A 17,638-nucleotide genomic window follows, 5' to 3' on the forward strand; every position below is an offset into this window, starting at 1 on the left:
TCTAACCAAGCTCACCCCAGTCCAACGCCGGCATCTCCACATCATTCCTTTTAACAGTGACGTTTGTGACTATATTCATAGCATGTACCATTGTAAGTGGGCTGACTGCAGAAATTACCCAAGAGTTGTGAAACTTACTTTCGAATTAGCATTCATGGTCAGGTACAAGTAATTGCAAGACAGATAGTCACAGTGGGGGTGGACTTCATCACACAGAATCAGGTGGGTTTGTGTCAGATGTTTAAAATTTTAAATATCTGAACCCTGACACCAACCTACCGCCTTCTAGGTTTTCTGGGGGTGGGACAAATGATTTCAAAACCGTTCCTAGGAGCTGGTTTGACAATTTAAATATTTTAACGAAGAAGGCAGCCTCCGGTTTAACTACAGCAGCTTAAGTGAGGTGAGGATCGTTTCAGGGCGAAACTTCACAGGGTTGCTTGTGGGCCAGGAGGAGCAGGACTGCTTCCTTCTCATCCCCCAATCAAACCCGACTCCCATATAAGGGCCCCAGAGGTCAGTTATCACACTGCAACCCGCCAGGGATCGGACCAACCCCTCCCCCCCCCTCCTCACATGGGATCAGATAGCTTCAGCCCCAGAGGCAGGCATCTGACCATCATCACCTTTGGATATGACCTGCCTGTGGCTTGCTCCCCATCCAACAGGGAGGCAGTGGCATAGTAGCATTGTCACTGAACTAGTAATCCAGAGACCCTGCGTAATGTTCTGGGGACATGGGTTTGAATCCCACCAGGGCAGATGGTAGAATTTGAATTTAAAAAAAAAAAAAATCTGCAATTAAAAGTCTAATGACGACCATGAAACCATTGCCGATTGTTGTAAAAAAACCCACCATTTGATTCACTGGAAGGAAATCTGTCATCCTTACCTGGCCTGGCCTACATGTGACTCCAGACCCACAGCAATGTGGTTGACTCTTAAATGCCCTCAGGGATGGGCAACAAATGCGGGCCTGGCCAGCGACGCCCACATCCCATGAACGAATAAAGAAAAAAAAACCTGAAAGCCAAACCTGTTGGGGAATGCGCGAGGGTCAAAAGATGAAGGCAGTGAAGTTAGAACTCCAAACGAGGAAATCTGGACTTCCATCCAAAACGGCATCCCATCCCTGCCTATCTGACCCATCCCTGTTAATGCCCAGGCTAACATTTCAGAAGGAAAGTGGAAGCAACAATTCCGATACCTTCTACAACGAAGGAGGTTTCCTTATATGCAGATAGGAAACTCTCTACATTTTGGGGACAATAAGACCAGCAGATGCCCTAAAATGTTAAAATGCACAACAAATGCATTTACAAAACCTAAAATATTGATGCATTTTGTATCAAAAAAGGGCTTCATTTGTTCCTAGTGCTTAAACATTTAGGTTCTCTCTTGTGCAAAATTCTCCTCACATCATTTTGTTTGTTCTACATATATACTAATTACATAGTTTGATGACAAATAGTTGATCCTGAAGACAGTCAGCTTAAATAAAGCATTCTATACAGTTTGTGATCACGGGTGAGAGGACCTTGAAATAGCTTGATACAGTACACCTGCTGGCTGTTGCCATAGCAACCAACTGTGCTAAAATACCTAACACATGGGGTGCAATGTGTCTTGGCATCAGCACAAAATGGGCTCCAGCAGCCAATCGGCAGCTGCTTTAACACCCACCCGGATTTCTTGTACAGGTTGAAGAAAATCAGGCAATGTGTAACACGGGCTTGCAGTTTACTACAATCTGGCTGCTGCCCAAGATGAATTTCATCCCTCCTCTGTAGTGTTGTACCAACACCAATTGTTCTACAGCTTTACCATGTTGCATGTGAACACCATGAAATTGCTGAACACAGTTTTGTTTAAACATTTTTTGACAAAAAAAGTGTCGTCAGCAAATCAAAGAGTGAGCGTGCAAAATGCCAAATGGTCTGGTCCGCTCCACAGAAAATGGCTGTGTTTGTACTAATTTTAGTCAGTTGATGTCGTTAAAGATCTGACGATAAAACAATAAAGTAGACTAACAGACCATAACAGCACATCTGTTTGCTCTCAGAGTTGATCCTTGTCAAGTTCAACCGAATATCAGAATAAAAAGACAAACAGAGGAGGTTAGGATTGTTATTTAACCCATTAGGAAAAGAAGGACTTTCTTCAGCTGGTAAAATTCTTATGTCAGTTCAAAGTCTTAAATCAGGGTTAATCCTTCACTTGGAGGTGAAAAATCAAAGAGCTGAAACATGGACCGGGATTTTCCCACCAGACCGCCGCATGTTTTTTGGCGGCCAAGGCGGTCCGCCAGCGGGATCAACCAGTCACGCCGTTGTCAGTGGGATTTCCCATTGGCAGCATCCCTCCTTGCCGGGAAAAGTGCGGCCGCGTGGGGCCAGAAATTCCCGCCGGCGTGAAAAGCCGGTAAACCCCGCCCATTAACTCTTTCTCTCGCCACAGATGTTGCCAGACCTCGGAGTATTCACAATATTTTCCGTTTTTAATCATTCACCGGCCTGACAAATGGTGGGTTTCTTTTAAATTCGTAAGTGCTGGCCTTGCTATGCCAATTAATCATCATGATGGAATCCAACATCATTTATGTACGTTCTCCCTGTAATGGCTATGCATTAAGTGACCCATCCACTGGAAAAAGAAGTGTGACGAACGGTTTGACCTGTTAAAAATGTAACTAATTTGCTGCAAAGAACCTCCAGGCAACGTGGCAGGATGCAGGCTTAACCAATGAGGCCCCACACAATGAGGACCCTAGTACTTGTGCTGCAATATGCAATTGCCAAGCACATATGATTCTCCAGCGCAAGGGCTATTGTCCCGGAGATGTCACTTCTATGAGTTCAATTTGTGCCTGGGCATTGTTTTCAAAATAAAATGTTTGAACTCATGGTAATATGTTTGTAGAAGGTTCAGGAATCTGTCAGTTATGTGAATGCATCAATTAATACGTACATCCAGAATGAACCAGCATCTCAGTATTGGGACACATTCACGCACAGAAAGGCAATGTTGGCATTATCATTCACACAACAATTAATCTTCCATTCGCTACTAGTGATCAACTTACTGCCACTGAGTGCAAATTCTAACCTGCTTTGTGCCATACAGTCAAATCCTCTTAATTCAAAGTTGTCCAATGTTGAAAAAGAAATCTGAATCTAGTAAGTCATATCGAGCCATTTCAGCGAAACAGAAGAGGCTTTTTTTGCATAATTTAGTGGGTGGCATGGTGGCTAGCACTGCTGCCTCACAATGCCAGGGACCCGGATTCGATTCTGACCTTGGGTGACTGTGTGGAGTTGGCACTTTTCCCCCCCGTGTCTGCGTGGGTTTCCTCCGGGTGCTCTGGTTTCCTCCCACAGTTCAGATATGCAAGCTAGGTGGATTGGCCATGCTAAATTGCCCCTTAGGGTAGGGTTGTAGGAATAGGTCGGGGGATTGGGCCTAGGTAGTGTGGCCTTTCGAAGGGTCGGTGCAGATTTGACGGGCCGAATGGCCTCCTTCTACACTGTAGCGATTCTATGATTCTACAAATTGCAATTTGAAATTTCATGCGAGTCACCCCAAGACATCCACCTGAATGAACGTTTGCAACTAGCTCAGAATATTCAACCAATTTTGCATAGAATCCCTACAATTTGGGAGAACGAAGAAGATTTGACCTAATTGCCAATATAGGTTGGTGTTCAGTGCAGCATTGAGGGAACATGCAATCTTTTAGTTGAGATGTTAAACAAAGGTCCCAAGTGGTTGAATGGATGGGTTTAAAGATTCCACTGTACTATCAAAAGTAGAGCAATGATGTTCTCCAGGATTCCCTGGCCAATATTGATCTTTCAACCAACATCAACAAAAACATTATTTTTTTAAATACAAATAAGAAACTACACACACTTCAGCAGAATGTGAAGAGTAGGTCAATATGGCCAACAGATGCCCTAAGATTTTTTGATCTTTCATCTAAACATATTTTTGTGGAACTTTATGTGTATATTGCCTCTGGGTTTATCAACAAACCAATAGTTTAAAAAAAAAACTTAATTCACTATGGAGCATTTGAGGCATGCTTAAAAAGTAAGGCATAAATGGATCTTCCTTTCCCATTCACCTGGCCTGGGTTCACAAACAGGTGAGTGACTGTCGAGACTCCCTCACTGTCCAGTCTCAATGCGACACCATGATTAAACGAAACCAACTGCACAAGTGAAAGATATTCACTTACTGTTTATTTTGCCTGAAATTATTTCACATCTCTTTGTACAACAGCTACAGAACAGTAGTAAACCATCTGATAAAAGCAACAGTGCTGATGATGAACAATGGCTGTATCATTTTTTTTTTTCAAACTTTTTTTTTTCCACGCCTGCATCATCATGCAGTTTTGAGAGTCGATGCAGAACTCTGGCACACTAACCTGATTAAGACTTAACCAGTTCAAAACAAAAGGGAAAGTGGAAAAGCTATCCAGCAACAAGGTATAAAACAAAGAAGCCTGGTCTCCATTCCTGGATAAGTTGTATACAAAACAAAATAAAAAGTACGCGTTACAATCTTTTTTTTTGTGTGTTTTTTTTCTGGGATGCTGTAAATTTTGCAATGCAGCAACCATGCTAAAAATGACAAAGATAACTTTGCTCTATACAACATAGGCTCATATGAAATAAAGGCAACGGAACAGAAAATAATCAAGGCATCCCATTGCCATAAGGACCGTTCATAGTGGTTGCTATCACAAAGAAAGTGGAGCTATTGGTGTTGACACAAGGATTGCCACCATGACCGTGCAAATCACACATGCATGTTGGAACTATGCACAATTTGGGCAAAGGGCAAAGGAAACAAATTTGAATGGGCCAAAAACATTTAAGAAAAACAAGAAGTTATAAAGTTTTCTTTCTAAATGCCTGGACGCAGTGAACTCTGGTGGAACCTGACCACAACTTCAGAAAAAAACGATTGGCAATTTGGTCTTTGTAAAGAAAGGTCAGTCTTTAAATTTCTTCCAACGTTTCAGTCTATTTGTCTGGTGGCGAAGCAGAAAACCCATCCGTTGTGTTGTTTTCTGAATCTTTGCAAAAGTCGCAGCGATCCAAGAGGACAGACAAGGTCGTATAGGCATGGTAAAACCACTTTAAAGAAGAGTTTCCAGGCTCCTAGGCAGCCAAAATAACTAGTTTATACAGTACTATATGCAAAAAAAAAAAACAGGTAAAAGAATTACAATCCATAAATAAGAGGCAGGTCCCAGACCTGTAATGTGAACAATTTTTAAATATGTGTGTGATGTAAAACTTATGTACAAAACAAAAAAAGAAAAATCACTTTGCACATCACTGCAAGGATTTGTGATGGCAAAGGTAATGTATCCGTTGAACAATTGATATCTTGAGCCAGAGACAATTGTGCGAACTTCCAAATTGGTTTGACGTTGGTCCGTTCAAGTCGATGAAATGAATAAGAGAGAAAGATATCTTTTTACACACAGCATGAACACAAAGGCAATTAATGACCAGGGAGGTTTCCTTTTTGTGGCCGGCTTGCTGCTACACATTTTTTTCCCCGTCTTCAGAAATCAAAAAAGCATTAAGAATGAAGCAGGGTCCATTATGAGCCCAGCAGTGTACAGGCTTCTGGTGAAAGAACCCGAGCTGGCGATCTCAGCAATCCCTGGCCCAAGGTAAAAAGGCTGGAAAAAGAGTTTCTTTTTTCTGATCCTTCCACAAAAAATTCATGATTTGTTGCTGACCATCCAGCGAGGACTTCACCAGGCTTCTGTGTAGCGGACATCCACTTCTTTGAGGTTTGGCAGCTTTGCCTATCAGATATTGGGTTGGAGAAAAAATATATATTTAGTGTTTGATCGGACATTATGGAATACATCTCTCTCACTAGAACCAGAGTTCTCTGATTTTGTCTCAACACTATTAATGTTCCCCTCCCCCTTTCAAATAAATGATCATCTTATTTTAAGCGATATAGTCTCTGGCTTCGTGACCATTCGTAGAATTTCCAGTGCAGAAGGAGACCATTCAGCACATCGAGTCTGCGCCGGTCCTTGGAAAGAGCACCCTACTTAAGCCTACACCTCCACCCTATCCCTGTAACCCAGCCTAACCTTTTGGACACCCAGGGCAATTTAGCATGGCCAATCCACCTAACCTGCACTTCTTTGGACAGTGGGAGAAAACCGGGGCACCCGGAGGAAACTCACGCAGACACGGGGAGAAAGTGCAACCTCCACACAGGCAGTAACCCGAGGCCGGAATTGAACCTGGGACACAGGAGCTGTGAGGCAGCAGTGCTAACCACTGTGCCGCCCCATCATCCCCAATCCAGTGTCCACCATCCCCAATCCAGTGGGACTCAGTTGCATTCCTCGAATCCTCCGCCCCAGGTACCATGTTCCCATCATTGCAACATTATCAGCACGTACTTTCAACAGTTTGCCACACAAAATTAAAAAGCTTGATCATGCAAGGGCGAGCGTAATTAACCGACATGATGGCCTACTACAACAAATTATGACCCATTGATTTCACATTTCCTACCCTTTGGGTAATAGGTTAGATTCCCTCCCTGACAATTATAGCAAACTAGCCAGCGTTGCAAGGCAAGGTTTCAACTATAAGCCTCAATGTTCCGTTTCCAATTACCAGGTTAGTAATAATCAGAGAAAAAAAAATTAAAGATCCTGCTTTGAACAGGGCAGGTTACCTTCAGATCCTCATATGTATCAGCTGAGAGTTTGGTGCTGTTCATGTTCAAGCTGCACAGACTTCTCATGGCTAAAAAAAAAGTATGAAAAATATTTTTGTACGAATGCTCAAAAGCAAAACAAAATTTAAAGCTGCAGTGTCGATAGTTACATTTCATTAGCAGGCAGATGTTGTTTAAGAAGTTTTCCCGTCGTAAAATCTCTTTTCAAGCCAGCAGATTTTAAACTATTCAATTCTTTTTCTAAGGCCTAGGTCTACACACTAGTTTTTCTTTGCCTCAGGGCATAATTATTAAGTAAGAGCAAAAGAGTTCCTCTTTGCTATCTCTTCTCCAAGCCACACACCATCCTCCAAAGAGGGACAGGTTTGGCAACCTTTGTTTGGGCAGCACGGTAGCATTGTGGATAGCACAATTGCTTCTCAGCTCCAGGGTCCCAGGTTCAATTCTGGCTTGGGTCACTGTGCGGAGTCTGCACATCCTCCCCGTGTGTGCGTGAGTTTCCTCCGGGTGTTCCGGTTTCCTCCCACAGTCCAAAGATGTGCAGGTTAGGTGGAAAATTGCCCTTAGTGTTGGGTGGGGTTACTGGGTTATGGGGATAGGGTGAAGGTGTTGACCTTGGGTCGGGTGCTCTTTCCAAGAGCCGGTGCAGACTCGATGGGCCGAATGGCCTCCTTCTGCACTGTAAATTCTATGATTCTAAAAAAGAACTCCACTTTGAAAACAGCCACTCGGCGGTGTGAGAGAGGTAACTCCAGATACTCTTCCTCCCTCTGGGAAGTCATCTGGCTTCTTAGCAGCACATTCCAATGCCGCATAGGTGCGTTGAGAGCTTAACCGCATTGTACACATAGGTGCAAAAATGCATTCTGTCCCCCACTTTGGGGCTCCAATAATATGCAGTGCCATATTATCCATGAACATTGAAACCGTGGCAAATGGGTTTCAGTTCAGGCATCCGTGAGGTTTCAATCTAAAAAAATATAAATCAGGGTATTTTCCAAATGACAAAAAAAATAAAAGCAGAAGAGGGTCAAAGAGACGTAGGGGGTCCAAGTACAGAGATCATTAAAATGTCACGGACAGGCACAGAAATAATCAAAAAGGCTATTTGAATACTGGCCTTTTTATCTAAAGGCTTGAACACAAGGAGGTTAGAAGTTATAAGAACATAAGACCATAAGACATAGGAGCAGAATTAGGCCACTCAGCCCATCGAGTCTGCTCTGCCATTCAACCATGGCGGATTTGTTCTCATCCCCATTCTCCTGCCTCCTCCCCATAACCCCTGATCTCTTTATTAATCACTGCACTAGTCATGCCATACCTGGAGAGTGTTCAGTTATTGGCTCAACACCCTAGGAAGGATATATTGCCTTGGAGGGACAGCAGTGCAGATTTATCAGAATGATTCCAGGGTTACATAATGAGGAGATTGAGGAAACACAATGGTATTCCTTGGAAATTAGAAAATTAAGGGCTGGTTTAATTAAGGTTTTCAAGTTACTGCACAAAACTGACAGGGTGGTGAGAGAGAAACCATTTCCATTGTTGGGAAACGTAGGGCCAGGGGTCAAAGCTGAAAATGTGCGCCCGGCCTTTCAACAGTGAAGTAAGGAAATATTTCCACACACAAGGGTTTTAGAAACTTGCAGCTCTCTGGCACAAAAGGCATTTGAGGCTATCCCAATTGTTAACGCTAAATCTTGGATTTATAGACTCCCGTTAACTAAAGGTGATGAAAATTAGGCAAATCCGGATATATGGATTCAGGTCACAGATCAGCCATGAATAACATCAACAGCCATGAATAGCAAAACAGACGAGTGACAAAATGGCTTTCTTCAATGGGTTGAATATTCCCTTTCCTGTGGGGTGGAAAATGCAGGGATGGGGAGGCGAATGGTGTTGCCCTGTTGGGAGGACTTTCTTGTCACCAGGGTGCTTTCCCATGAGCGGGCAGGGAATGTCTGCTTGCTCCACGGAAGTGGGGAGCAAACTGAGGTCATGAAGGCTGCGGCAGGCTTGGGGTGCTGTCTATCAGAGCTGGAGGATTCATGCCCCAATGATGAGAGTGGGGGGGGGGGGGGGGGGGGGGGGGGGGGGGGCAGCGGGGGGGGGGGGGGGCAATGATGGGAGCGGGGTGAGGGGGGGTTTGCACAAGAAAGACCACACCCTCAGCCCAAACGATCCACCAACAGGGTTTCCTTTCCGCTCTAATGAGCCCAACCGCTTTAACTCATGATTATAAAATATAAATACATGCCCCTGGGCTGGGAGTGCCTACATGTAGGGTTGCTGATGCTCCAGAGTTGCCTGCCCTCTGATTGGACAATCCGCAATGTGAGCCGGCCTGAGGTGACTAATTAGGTGGCCTTCTCCAGGAAGACTAGACCAGTGGGCGCAGTGCTGGCAATTGTGGGTTTCAGACCACCCCCCCATTTGGTCCTGATGCCGGGGCCCTCAAACCCATGAAAAAAATCCAGCCCCAAGTGTCTGTGGCTGTGAGATCAGGCAGTAAAAACCCCACACAATGTTTTCCATCAGCGAGAATCAGGTCTATGAGAATGAAGAAAGCTGAAAATCAATTACGACAGCACGGTCTATAATTATTAGACGATACTCCGTCCATTGCTGCCTCATATAAATCCTGTCAAACACCTTCCTTTAGTAATAGAGTACAAATGGGTTTGCCCATGATAAAATGTAGTCAAAAATTGTTACAATGAAAGATGGGGATTGTTAGATATAAATAACAGACCAAGATCAATCTAGTTCACCGTTTACCATCTGGCAGTTGCACAATGCAATGGTAACTGGTTTACTGATGGACCATAGCATCAATTTTGTTTTATCAATCTACAAGACAGCCGAACAGGAGATGAGAAAAATTCCAGTGGTGGAGAATCTTGGGACCCAGTGACCCAAAGCCAACTTTTTCCTTTCAATCATGCTACACGTGTTCCAAAAGGTCAATATTTAATATTCACAAGTGCAGTCAAAGAACATGCAGCGACAAAGCAGAGTGATATTGTAATGTTCTCTAATGGTTTTATTATCTATAATCAGGTTCCACAGTATTGGACTATCGACTGTTTTCACAAAGACTTTGGGCTTCCATTCTGCGAGGATAATAGGGGCTGGTTTAGCACAGTGGGCTAAACAGCTGGCTTGTAATGCAGAGCAAGACCAGCAGCGCAGGTTCAATACCCGTACCGGCCTCCCCGAACAGGCGACTAGGGGCTTGTCACAGTAACTACATTGAAGCCTACTTGTGACAATAAGCGATTATTATTATTATATTTGTGTGGCAGCTATTGGCGGGACGCACGCTATACTCACAGCTAAGGGCCAAGAGGCCTGTGTCGGTGACTGGCGTTTCACAAAGGTTCAGAACTTGCAGTGACGTGAGGTGCTCTGAAAGAACCCGCAACCCTGCATCTCCAAACTGTAAAGAAAGCACAAGTTCAGTAAACAAAACCACTTCACAACAACAGCCTGACCACATCAAATGTCATGACACAGGACTGCCGATTCAACTCAACTTCTTGAGAATTTCCGTTAACACGCAGATCTCCCTTTCATCAGGGTTACGTGAGGAGCATAAAGACATTTTTAAAATTTACTTATCAGGTTTAGAGAGAGGGTGCCTCAAAACGAAGGTCCAAATTTGTAACCGTTTAAATAAAAGAATGACTCAGCAGCCGGGGAGCCACTGTGGAGAAGGAGCCCCTGGACGGGCCGGCAGGTTAGCACTACTGCCTCACGGTGCCAGGGACCCGGTTCGATTCCAGCCTCAGGTGACTGTCTGTGTGTGTTTGCACATTCTCCCCGTGTTTGCGTGGGTCGCACTCCCACAACCCAAAGATGCGCAAGGTAGGTGGATTGGCCATGCTAAATTGCCCCTTATTGGAAAATAAAAAGAATTGGGTACTCTAAATGTATTTTTTTTTAAATGTGAGGGCGACATGGTGATGCAGTGGTTGGCACTGCTGCGTACGGCACTGAGGACCCATAAATTGCCCCTTAATTGGAAAAAAATAATTGGGTACTTTAAATTTATTTTTAAAAATGTGGCGTTACGGGAATAGGGTGGGGGAGTGGGCCTACCTAGAGTGCTCTTTCAGAGGGTCAGTGTAGACTCGATGGGCCGAACGGCCTCCGAGGGAAACTGACTCCCAACGTTTCTGAGTGCTTGAAAGTAGAATGGACCAGCCAGTGCAAACCCAAGAGCCAAATAGCCTCTTTCTATGCTGTACTACTCTCTGATTGCAATCTTAACTATACCTTTCATACAGTTGACACACATTGGGTGGAAGTTTCTATGTGTGGTCTCCGGCGGGAAGCGAGGTGCGATTCCTGCCGGGTGGTTGGACCCGATTCACATCCCAATCCACCTGGTCCTCAGAGAGATCTGGGTGTCCCAAGAGACGGTAACAGACACACCCCGCAACATCTGCCGGCTTTGGGGTTTTAATGCCCCCACCCACCATCCTCGCTGGCATCAGAGCCCCCCCTGCTGGTGTGTTTAAGCTCCGCCCACCTCAGTGCCTGTGCAAAACCTGCCCCCTTCCAAAATAATTTCTCAGAGTGGGTAAATTGGGATATGAATCATGCCCAACCACCCGGCAGGAATCGTACCTCGGAGCCCGCCTCAGAACTCTCCCCCCTCCCCCAAAGGTAAGTGACACTCTTCTATGGGGTCGTCAGATGCCCTGCCCCATCACACCACCTTTCAGGCTCTTCCCATTCAGATCCCCCCTTTCAGTCCCTGCCCCACCTCAGGCCGGGAGAATAGGTCTGAAGATAGAGTTCCCTCTGACCTAGGTTACATGTAAGATTGGCACCTGCATATCAGATTGATAGCTGCATGTATGTTGGAATATAGGAGCAGGAGTAGGCCCTTTGGCCCTTCAAGCCTGCTCCACCATTCAATCAGATCATGGCTCATTTCATCGTGGTTTCAGCTCCACTTTCCTGTCTGCCCCCATAACCCCGATCTGTTGCCTAACAAAAATCTGTCTAAGTCTGTGTTGAATAAATTCAATGACCCAGCCTCCCCTAGTATCTAACAATATCCCCAATTTTAGTTACACCAAAGATCACGGCCATTGTGCCGGACTGTTGCTAACATTGGAAACACCATGGGCAGGGTTCCCTGATCCTGAGGCTAAGTGTTGACGACGTCGTAAACGCCACCGCGCTTTACGACGGCATCAACAGGCCCCCGAGATCAGCGGTCTTGAGCCCTACAGGGGGCCAGCACGGCACTGGAGCGACTCACACAGCTGCAGCTGCCAATACCGGCGTCATACGGGCGCCGCAGGTCGCGAAAGCGCGCTGCGGCCGCCGCGAATTCGCGCTGCGGCCGCCGCGAATTCGCGCAAGCACAATAGTTTCCTTCTCCGCGCCGGCCCCGACGCACCATGGCGTAGAGCTACAGGGGCCTGGAGTAAAAGAGGCCCCCACCATGAGAAGTCGGCCCTCCGATCGAGAGGCCCCGATCGAGGGCCAGGCCATGGTGGAGGCACCCCCCCCCGGGGTCGGTCCCCCCTTCCCCCCTCATCAGGCCGCCCCCCGTAGGATGGACGCCGAGGTCCCACCGAATAGGACAACATGTGAACGGCGCCAGCGGAACTCGGCCTATCTCGGCGGCCAATTGCGCAGAGCGTCGCCCGACCGGCGCCACCGATTCTCTGGTCACCGGAGAAACGGAGGACCGGTGTCGGGGCGGCGTCACGTGAATCGCGCCCGGCCCGGCGATTCTCTGACCCGGCTCGGGGTCAGAGAATCCCGCCCCATGTGTCCCCAGAAATCCGGAACATTATCACCCTTCTGCATGTCTCAACATTGTAAATTCATTGTCACGAAAAGGCAGGCAGACAGGCGGACTGGCCTGTACACAGACTTTCTCTACACTTTCCCCTCATTCTGATAATACTCTGGTTTAGACTGTTCACTCAGTGATTGGGTTATTACAGATTCAAATTCTTTAATTCTCTGCCACACTCTGTTAATGCACATCAAGATTACAGTCCAGCACACAATGTTACTGTCTTGGAACTACACAGGTTCAGTACATTATTCCAAACTGTTTGGACATCCCCAGCAACCCGCTGAAACAAGACATGGACCAACCCCCAGACTTAGAGCAATAAGCATACACCATCCCCCTTATCGTCAGACCTATTCTTCCTTCTGAAGTGTTTCACTTTTGTGTTTGTTAATTCAGACAGCTTTTGATTGAAAATGACTAATTAGTTTAAAACTATTGTCAGCTTTAATTCAACATCGAGTCACAGTTCAAACCTGCCCTGCTCGAGTAGGTTGCCAGGAAAATCCAAATATTCTAGAATAAAGTGACAGCTCTGAATACGTGCCTTGAGGGAGTTAATGGGAACATTTTAATGTTATAGCCAGACCAATTGATTAATAGGAAGTTTGTAACTTTGAAACTAGGAATAAGCTTTTAATTCGTCAAAGATAAAGGGCTGGATTCTCCGGCCCGCCACGCTGCATTTCCGTTTCACCCCGCCGGTGGGATGCTCCGTTACGCCGGCCAGTCAATAGGGTTTCCCATTGTGGGGCTGCCGCTCGCCGTCGGGAAACCCCCCGGCTTCCGTCGGCGGAGAATCCAGACCCAACACTTTATCCGAGAGATAAATTGAAATATTGCGTCATGGTGTATATTTTAACTATTAGGCCCCCGATTGACAGAGCAATGTCAAACGTTCACCTGATTTGCCAACCAGAGGCCTGGTTCATTATTGGGTCAGCAACAACCTGCTGGTACCAAATGGGCACCCCATTGCTGTCTGAGTGGTGCTGAGACTAACTTGGCTGAGGCTAACCTGGTTAGCACTGGGATTACGACGCTGAGAACCCGGGTTCAAATCCCGGTCCTGGGTCACTGTCAGTGTGGAGATTGCACATACTCGCTGTTTCTACGTGGGTTTCACCCCCACAACCCAAAGATGGCAAGGTGGATTGGCCACGCTAAAGTTGCCCCTTAATTGGAAAAAAAATAATTGGGTACTCTAAATTTACTTTTTTTTAAATCTTTTTACATGCTTGCAAATTGCTTCATGACCTAATAAAGTACACCGTCTCAGTAAAACATCCTCTCCTTCTCAAATGACAAGTGGATTCCAATTTAATACCATGCATGGTGAATGAATTGGAGCTTTAATTAATACTGGACCACAAAAGAACAGAGATAAAAACCACGGTTAGGAATAATTAATGAAACATTTGCTCCGTGATCTCCGAGCCAGGAAAAACAGTTTCTTACAGAGGCCATCATTATCAGAGAAAAAGCAAACTGCTCACCTGGGTAGACCACAGGTTCAGCTGTTTAAGAGATGGCAGTTTGATTAGTTGTTCTGCACAGGCACTTGTTACATTGGTGAAGGCCAGGCTTAGGTTTTCAAGATTCCCGAAAGATCCTGAGCTGAGAAGTCTGGCTAGGTCTGCATCCTGAAAAACAAAACACAGAGCAAACATTTTAACGGTCGTACAACTGCACAAGCCCAAGAGGTTCACATCTGCATAGATCCGGTTTCAACCCCAATTCGTTTTCAACAGGCGCTTCCAGTGAGATTAATCTGGGTTTTAGCTTGCGGCTGACTTTGGAGGAACTAAATTCTTCTTCAGCTATTGGCTCCTGCAGATGTTCTCAAACCATGAAGAGACATATCCTGTAAAGCAGGGCTAACAATGAACGTTCTGAAACCAGAGTCACAGTTGTTAATGGGTTTCATATTTCAGTGCAAGCACTGGCATTCAGGATATGGAATGACACCAATCTGCAGATAGATGAACGGTAGTCAATGTAAAATAATTATATTACAATTATTGTCCCAGGTTGCCTTTTCCAGAAGAGCTGACATGCAAGATTTACAAAAAGGTGTTCTCCAGTTGTTCAGTGTATAAAAAGGAGGGAAAGGAAAAGGTCCCATCAACCCGGTCCCTTTCTCTTTAAAAAAAAAATATTTTTATTCAAATTTTTTACATATTTTCAACAAACCGCCCCCTCTTACAGATATAAGAAAAAACAAAGAACACATAAATAAACATCTTATAGCTATGTCACATATTCCCCCAATATACAAGCCCCCCATTAAATGATAATAGACACAGTAGTAAACACAAAGTACCCCCCCCCTCCCCTGGGTTGCTGCTGCTGACCACCTCCTAACGCTCCGCTAGAAAGTCTAAGAACGGTTGCCACCGCCTGAAGAACGCTTGCACAGATCCTCTTAAGGCAAATTTTACCCTCTCCAATTTAATGGACCCTGCCATGTCGCTGATCCAGGATTCCACGCTTGGGGGCCTCGCATCCTTCCACTGTAGCAGAATCCACCGCCGGGCTACCAGGGATGCAAAGGCCAGAATACCGGCCTCTTTCGCCTCCTGCACTCCCGGCTCGTCCGATACCCCAAATAGTGCAAGCCCCCAACTCGGCTTAACCCGGGTGTTTACCACCTTAGACACCGTCCTCACAACGCTCCTCCTGAACCCATCCAGCGCTGGGCACGCCCAGAACATGTGGGCATGATTTGCTGGGCTCCCCCAACACCTCACACACCTGTCCTCCACTCTAAAAAAATGACTCAGCCTTGCCCCAGTCATGTGTGCCCTGTTCAGAACCTTAAATTGTATCAGGCTAAGCCTGGCGCAAGAGGAGGAAGAATTTACCCTATCCAGGGCGTCCGCCCACGTACCCTCATCTATCTCCTCCCCCAGCTCCTCCACCCATTTACCTTTCAGCTCCTCCAACGAGGCCTCCACCTCCTCCTGCATCTCCTGGTAGATCGCCGAAACCTTGCCTTTTCCAACCAACACCCCCGAGAGCACCCTATCCTGGATCCTACGTGCTGGCAGCAGCGGAAATTCCCTCACCTGCCGTCTTACAAATGCCCTTACCTGCATGTACCTGAAGGTATTTCCAGGGGGGAGCCTGAATTTTTCCTCCAACGCCCCAAGGCTCGCAAACGTCCCATCTATAAACAGGTCCCCCATCCTTCTAATACCTGCCCTGTGCCAGCTCAGAAACCCCCAATCCATTCTCCCTGGGACAAACCGATGGTTCTCTCGGATCGGGGACCACACCGAAGCCTCTGCCTCCCCCATGTGGCGTCTCCACTGCCCCCAAATTTTGAGGGTCACCGCCACCACTGGACTCGTGGTGTACCTTGTCGGCGGGAGCGGCAGTGATGCCGTCACCAGCGCTCTCAGGCTCGTGCCCACACAGGACGTCCTCTCCAGCCTCTTCCACTCCGCCCCCTCCCCCTCCATTCCCCACTTGTGTATCATCGCCACATTGGCAGCCCAGTAGTACCCGCACAGATTAGGCAACGCTAGCCCTCCTCTGTCCCTGCTCCGTTCCAGAAACACCCTCGGGGTCTTTTTCGCCCATACAAACCCTATGATGCTCCTGCTGACCCGCTTAAAAAAGGCCTTAGGGATCAGGATGGGGAGGCACTGGAATATAAAAAGGAACCTCGGGATAACCGTCATCTTCACCGACTGGACCCTACCCGCCAGGGAGAGTGGCAGCATATCCCACTTTTTAAACTCATCCTCCTTCTGCTCCACCAGCCTCGTCAAGTTGAGCTTGTGCAGGGCCCCCCAGCTCCTGGCCACCTGGATACCGAAAACTCCCTTCCGCCCTTTTCAGTGGAAGCTTGTCTATCCCCCTTCCCTGGTTCCCTGCGTGTATCATGAATAGCTCACTCTTCCCCATGTTGAGCTTATACCCGGAAAAGTCTCCAAACTCCCTGAGGATCCGCATCACCTCCGGCATCCCCCCCACCGGGTCCGCCACATACAGTAATAGGTCGTCTGCATACAGCGATACCCGGTGTCCCCCCCGTCCCCCCCCGCACCAGCCCCCTCCAGTTGCTGGACTCCCTCAAAGCCATCGCCAAAGGTTCAATTGCCAACGCAAATAACAGGGGGGGATAGTGGGCACCCCTGCCTCGTCCCCCGGTACAGCTGAAAGTATTCCCACCTCCTCCGATTTGTGGCCATACTCGCCACCGGGGCTTCGTACAGTAACCTAACCCAACTAACGAACCCGAACCTCCTCAACACCTCCCACAGGTACCCCCCTCCACCCTATTGAAGGCCTTCTCCGCATCCATAGCCGCCACTATCTCCGCTTCCCCCTCCACTGCAGGCATCATGATTACATTTAGGAGCCTCCGCACATGGGTATTCAGCTGCCTTCCCTTCACGAAACCTGTCTGGTCCTCGTGGATCACCCCCGGAGCACAGTCCTCAATTCTGGCAGCCAACACCTTCGCTAACAGCTTCGCATCCACGTTGAGGAGTGAGATTGGCCTATACGACCCACACTGTAAAGGGTCCTTGTCCTGCTTCAAGATCAGCGAGATCAGCGCCACCCTCATTGAAACTCCTCACTAGTAGTGGGCCCAACAGGTCCATATACTTGCTGAAAAATTCCACCGGGAACCCATCTGGCCCCGGTGCCTTCCCTGCCTGCATACTCCCCAGCCCCTTAGTCAGCTCCTCCAGCCCTACCGGTGCCCCAAGCCCTGCCACCTGCCCCTTCTCTACCCTCGGGAACCTCAGCTGGTCCGGATAACGACGCATCCTCCCCTCTCCGTCGGGGGCTCAGACCTATACAGCGCCTCATAGAAGTCTCTAAATACCCCATTTATCCCCACCGCACTCCGCACCGTGTTCCCCCCTTTATCCCCAACTCCCCCAATCTCCCTCGCAGCTTCCTGCCTCCGAAGCTGGTGTGCCAGCATCCGGCTAGCCTTCTCCCCGTATTCATTCACCGCCCCTTGCACCTTCCTCCACTGCACCTCCGCCTTCTTGGTAGTCAACAGGTCGAACTCGGCCTGGAGGCTTCGTCGTTCCTTGAGTAGTCCCTCCTCGG

The 17,638-nt window shown here is 47.3% G+C and overlaps 1 protein-coding gene across 2 annotated transcripts in view; it reads right to left on the reverse strand.

Moving 5' to 3' along the window:
* Positions 1-4,219: 4,219 nt before the first annotated feature.
* The window catches only part of cmip (c-Maf inducing protein), a 281,360-nt gene continuing 267,941 nt past the window's right edge, over positions 4,220-17,638 (reverse strand). For both annotated transcript variants that reach the window (XM_072517927.1, XM_072517928.1), the window contains exons 18-21: positions 14,059-14,205; positions 10,072-10,177; positions 6,730-6,800; positions 4,220-5,830 (exon numbers count right to left, since the gene is read on the reverse strand). In XM_072517927.1, the coding sequence (XP_072374028.1) occupies positions 5,777-5,830; positions 6,730-6,800; positions 10,072-10,177; positions 14,059-14,205 (378 nt within the window). In that variant the 3' untranslated portion in view covers positions 4,220-5,776. The remainder of the gene's footprint in view (positions 5,831-6,729; positions 6,801-10,071; positions 10,178-14,058; positions 14,206-17,638) is intronic.

The sequence above is a fragment of the Scyliorhinus torazame genome, chromosome 10, assembly GCF_047496885.1.
Source record: "Scyliorhinus torazame isolate Kashiwa2021f chromosome 10, sScyTor2.1, whole genome shotgun sequence".
In the NCBI taxonomy this organism is placed as follows: Eukaryota; Metazoa; Chordata; class Chondrichthyes; order Carcharhiniformes; family Scyliorhinidae; genus Scyliorhinus; species Scyliorhinus torazame.